At 42.7% G+C, this 5,695-nt stretch overlaps 1 protein-coding gene across 1 annotated transcript in view; it reads left to right on the forward strand.

Annotated features, from left to right (window-relative positions):
* serpinh1a (serpin peptidase inhibitor, clade H (heat shock protein 47), member 1a) overlaps positions 1-4,845 on the forward strand; it is a 6,058-nt gene extending 1,213 nt beyond the window's left edge. The window contains exons 2-6 of the mRNA XM_079355935.1: positions 1,335-1,946; positions 2,017-2,115; positions 2,730-2,962; positions 3,064-3,385; positions 4,154-4,845. Of these exons, the coding sequence (XP_079212061.1) occupies positions 1,349-1,946; positions 2,017-2,115; positions 2,730-2,962; positions 3,064-3,366 (1,233 nt within the window). The 5' untranslated portion in view covers positions 1,335-1,348 and the 3' untranslated portion in view covers positions 3,367-3,385; positions 4,154-4,845. The remainder of the gene's footprint in view (positions 1-1,334; positions 1,947-2,016; positions 2,116-2,729; positions 2,963-3,063; positions 3,386-4,153) is intronic.
* Positions 4,846-5,695: the final 850 nt, after the last annotated feature.

Raw genomic sequence — 5,695 nt, forward strand, 5'->3', positions numbered from 1 at the left:
TCTCTCTCTCATAGACTGTGTTTTCTTTTTTTATTCATCTGTATTTTTTGCTCTCACTTCGTCGAAATCTCAAACTGTTCTTAGTGAGTTTTTATAAAGTCACGAATAGCTGCACACGTGCACAAACCCTCCCCGTCTACGAGCACGCGTCCCCCCAACAGCGACATACGTGGACCGAGGGATCATCAGCGGACGTCGGTTCTGTCCGGTCCAAGTCGAGCAACCAATCAGCAGTCAGACTCATTCTGCTTCCTGAAATCACATGAAGGACTCAGAAATAGCTGACCAGTATTTTGGCGTGATTGTTTCTGCAGCTGCCGACGTGGCTGTGACGTAATCCTGCTCGGAGGTTTATTGGAAGATGTCTCATTAACTTCACTCCTGCTGCTCTTCCTCATAAATTCATGTTAAACCAAAAGGATGTTTGGACACGATGGTCGTCCTTTCATACTTTGCTCTACTTCTCAACTCAAATGAAAACATGTCAATAAAGCTGAATGTGATTTACATTTAACACTGAGACTCGACATTTATAAAAAAAAAAAAACATTTACATGAACTGCTGTATTGCGCTAGCTTGCAGTGAATGTATTTACAATGTCTGAACCCTCTCCTTGAACTATCCCATTCTATAACCCAAACACAGTTGTTTGGGTTTGTGCAGCACCTTCCCTAAATGTTACATCCAATGTCAACATCTAAAAACCTCCTGCTTTAAAAACAAACAAACAAAAAAAAAACATGTAACTTTTTAAAACTTTTTATAAACTTTTTTTGGGGGGATTTCCACTCCATGTTGGCTTTCTGAATGCTGGTAAACCTCATGTGTCCATGCAGAGACAGAAACTAAACTCAGAGTTCTAACTCACTAATGTTTACAGTCAAAGTTGAACCGGAGGCCCTTCAGTCTCTCCTTTCAAGCTGACACAACAAATCATTTCCCTGGCACTATATGGGATTTGTCAGGAATAAAAAAAACACCCGACAGCCAATCAGAATTGATTATCATCATCATTTATTTACTTACTTAAATCCTCGGGAAACACTTTGAGGGAGAACCACGTTTGCGATGGTGCAGAGGTACAAAGAGACATAAAACAAGCAACAGCAAGAATAAAGAAAAATCATACAGTGCAAAATTAAATTACATAAACATATACAAATGACTAAAAATAAGTATGCATAAAGAAATAGTTAAAAGAGGCAGTAACTTAAAGATGTTAGTCTGTATAAACTGTATGAACAATGACGTGTCCCATATCTGTCACCTGAAATTAAATTCACCTTGCTAATGGTACAACGGCCTCATGGCGTTTACCTTCATGTTTCCTCAGATAACAGCTGCACCATGTGGGTCACAAACCTGGTGTCCTTGGTCCTCCTGGCCGCATCCACCTACGCTGCCACATCGGCGTCAGCAGACAAAGTCCTGAGTAACCACGCCACCATCCTCGCCGACAACAGCGCTAACCTGGCTTTCAATCTGTACCAAAACATGGCGAAGGAGAAAAGCATTGAAAACATCCTGATTTCGCCCGTCGTCGTGGCGTCCTCTCTGGGTCTGGTGGCTCTCGGGGGCAAAGCGTCAACCGCCTCTCAGGTCAAAACCCTCCTGAACGCAGCGAAGGTCAAGGACGAGCAGCTGCACTCCGGCCTCGCCGAGCTCCTGACCGAGGTGAGCGACCCAAAAACCCGCAATGTCACCTGGAAGATCAGCAACCGCATGTACGGGCCGAGCTCCGTCACTTTTGTGGAGGATTTCGTGAAGAGCAGCAAGAAGCACTACAACTGTGACCACTCCAAGATCAACTTCAGGGACAAGAAGAGCGCCCTGAACTCCATCAACGAGTGGGCCGCCAAGTCGACTGACGGCAAGCTGCCGGAGGTCACCAAGGACGTGGAGAAGACCGACGGGGCGATGATCATCAATGCTATGTTCTTTAAACGTGAGTCTGAACATGAGCTATAAGTGTGAGTTCAACGTTCACAAAAACTAACCCGTGCGTCCCCTCACAGCTCACTGGGACGAGCAGTTTCACCACAAGATGGTGGATAACAGAGGATTCATGGTGTCCCGGAGCTTCACGGTGTCAGTGCAGATGATGCACCGCACAGGTACGCAGACTGACACACACTCCTGAGCTTACATTAAAGGGGACACACACTGTTATGAACATTTATCTGGGTAACCTGAGTGACTATTGATCCACAACATGTGAAATAAATCCATCCAGTCGTTTGTTTGTGGTCTGCTTCAGTCTGACCACACAGAGAAAAACGCTCCGTTTCAAATGTTCTCAGTTTGTGACATCACAAGTTGGATTCTGTTAAATAAGCCCCTCCCCTCTCCTGGTATCTCCTCCCATAGACTCCACCTCCAGACTCAAGATAAACTTTAACACAGGTCGGCCATTTTTATTCTCTCTAAAGAGGAGTGATGTCACACTGGGAAAACTCAGGGGGCGGGGCTTATTGCATTTAAAGAGACACACACGCGTTCAGAGAGAGCTGGTTTCTACAGGGTCACAAACCTCCTCTGCTGCTTGTTTCATGTTATATTTGGAGCAAAGCTCGGAAACACAGATGTTTCATTTAGACCACAGGGGGGCGCTGTTTGAAAAGATGAAAAAGGAGGATAATATGTCCTCTTTAAAATAACTGACTCTGTTAAGGTTGCTGTTGTCAGCAGGGATAACCACATATTTAATACAATGAATTTGTTTGGTCAGGTCTCTTTGGCTTCTATGAAGACAAAACCAACAAGTTGAACATCCTGAGCATGCCTCTGGCTCATAAGAAGTCCACTTTTGTGTTCCTCATGCCGTACCACCTGGAGCCTCTGGAGAGACTGGAGAAGTTGCTGACTAAGAAGCAGCTGGACACATGGATGGGCAAACTGCAGCAGACCGCCGTCGCTGTGTCTCTGCCCAAAGTCAGCATGGAAGTCAGTCACGACCTGCAGGTAAAAAAAAAAAACGCAGGAGGGGGGAACAACTCTCACAGCTCGGTTTGAACTCTTTCTCTCATCAGATAATATTTGTTTATGTTGCTGATTCATTTCAGAAACACCTCGGAGAATTGGGCTTGACGGAAGCTTTGGACAAATCCAAAGCCGACTTGTCCAACATCTCTGGGAAGAAGAACCTTTACCTGTCCAGTGTGTTTCACGCCTCGGCCATGGAGTGGGACACCGACGGGAACGAGATGGACGTCAGCGTCTTCGGCACAGACAAGCTGAAAAACCCCAAGCTGTTCTACGCCGACCACCCGTTCATCTTCCTGGTGAAGGACCAGAAGACAAACTCCATCCTGTTCATCGGCAGGATGGTGAGGCCGAAGGGCGAAAAGATGAGAGACGAGCTGTAACATCGCATCGACCCGAAACGTAGGTTAAATCACTGACTGTGTATCGGCAAGCCCTTTAACATTTCATCAGCTGGGCTGGGAAAAAAGAAGAGATCGATCTTTATTCCAGGTTAAAATGTAATCTGAAGTTTTCTTTAAGCACGCAAAACAGCCGTCGAAATCGTCCTAACTTTACTCTTTCACAATCCCGTAATCAAAAGAAAACAAACGCTGTTATCTTCTTATAACGTGAAAATCGGATTAGTCCAGATCACAAGAACTTGATGTGCCGGGTGACATTTTGACTTATGTGAATCAACTCAGACTTATTTTTAATTGTGATCCATTGAATCGACTTTAAATAGAAGTCAAAGGTAAAAAAAAAAATTGTAATTCAAATTTTTATTGATTTTCAAAATTGAAAACAATTTTAAACCAAACCAAACATAGTACATCGCAAAGTTATGATTGTCCTACATTATGCTCGCACCATTGGCCACCACACAAGTGAAACCAAACGAAAAAGAAAATTCCTCATAGTGGAAATAAAAACGAAAATAAAAGTACTCTTCCCAGTTACATCTCCAACATGAACTATTTGTTGCAACACCCATTCTGAAAAGCCTTGATGGTGTATAGTAGCACCTCTGTACTATCAAAGGTCAAATTTTAAATCAAACTTTTCTACAAAGAACATGTCTCGTGAGTCATAAAGTTACTGCTGTTATATTAAAATAAAATATAAATAATACATTTGTTCTGAACGCAGACTAATCTGAAGGAAACTGCACCTCTATGTGATCCACAGTTTGATGAAATGAACACGGGGCTTGCCGGAGACGGTGACGGCGCTCGTTTCTTCTTCTACACGCTGAGAGAACGAAGCGTGACGTGACACCCTTCCACAACACCTGAGCGAAGACGTAGATGTGTTTCAACATTTGGTCCCTGTGTGTGTGTGTGTGTGTGTGTGTGTGTGTGAGTGGGTGGAGCATCGTGCACAGATTTCATTTCATCATGAAGAATCACTATGTGGCTTTTCTTTTCTCTCTTTTAATTGGCTGATCACATTACGGACTGAAGACTTACATTAAGTATGATTTCCCTGATTAATGCCTGAAATTATGTTTAATGGATGAAAAGAATACCTGTGGAAAAAGACCCTGTCTTCATGTCAAGTCTTCATTTTTGTAAAAGATGTCAAGTAGTCAAGTTGGAGGACCAAGTATGACTTTGTAAATGTCCTTTCTTTTCGCCTGTCCTTTGCACTGCTTTCTGCTACACACCACAGTCCTGTTATGCTTGCTAATAATAAACCTCTAAATGCACTGGTCTACACTGGCAAACCAACGAAAGATGGCTGATTTAAAAAATACTATCTGTGCTGCACACGTGGTTTGAGAAAAAAAATACCAGAGTAAAAATGGTTTTTTGACTGCAACAAATTCAGGTTTTTTAAATAAAAAAATAGTTTGACAAACAAACACTGTCACAGTCATTTCTACATTACTTGGTTTAGCCTGCATTTCCCTTTTGTCTGTGCAAAGACTCAGCAGGTTCCCTTTGTCTGTTTGGAAGTGTGTTTGCACAAGCAGTTTAGCCTTGGGCCGGTGTGTTTGGAGTCGCATGGCCTCCGGTGGGATTATCCTCCTGGATAACATGAGAAAATTCCAGAGAGGGAGATATAGACGTTGCCTCCAGTTCAGCCAGGAATGTGAAAGAGCTGGAATGTATTTTGGAGTAAACATTAACTCCATCTGCACCCAAAATATTTGTGTACATCCAGACGGGGTTTGCAGCTGCACGCACGTCATGAACCTCCCGCCTGAATGTTTGCATTCAACACTGCAAAAACACTTAACGGCCAGTCAAAATGGTGCAAAACTACAAATATGGAGCACACCATTCATCCGTCCATTATCTACACTGATATACTGTTCAGGTGTTAGATGGGGATTCAAACCAGGAACCTCCTCGCTGTGAGGAGCGGCCAGGGCCGAAGCAAATTAGACATTATTTGCTATAATAAAGCGTATTGTGTTTGTTAGCTTTCTGTTACCTGCTGTTTACTTGCATTCTACTTTTTTCTAATTTAACATCATTTTATTTTTTAATTTAAGGCACTAAACCCCAATTCTGATTCCAAAATTATGGTCTTTTTTTTTTTTTTTTCAACCTTTATTTTACCAGGAAAGAAAATCGTCCTGGTTTGAGTTTCACACTGACATCAAGCTGCCACACATACAAAAAAAAAATGCATTATTAGACATTAAAAGACAGAAATAACAACTTAAAAAAAGTGACTTAATGTCCAGATCATCCACAAACACATCGGGGAGAACATCTGTCC

Source organism: Symphodus melops (genome assembly GCF_947650265.1).
Source record: "Symphodus melops genome assembly, chromosome: 11".
Lineage (NCBI taxonomy): Eukaryota > Metazoa > Chordata > Actinopteri > Labriformes > Labridae > Symphodus > Symphodus melops.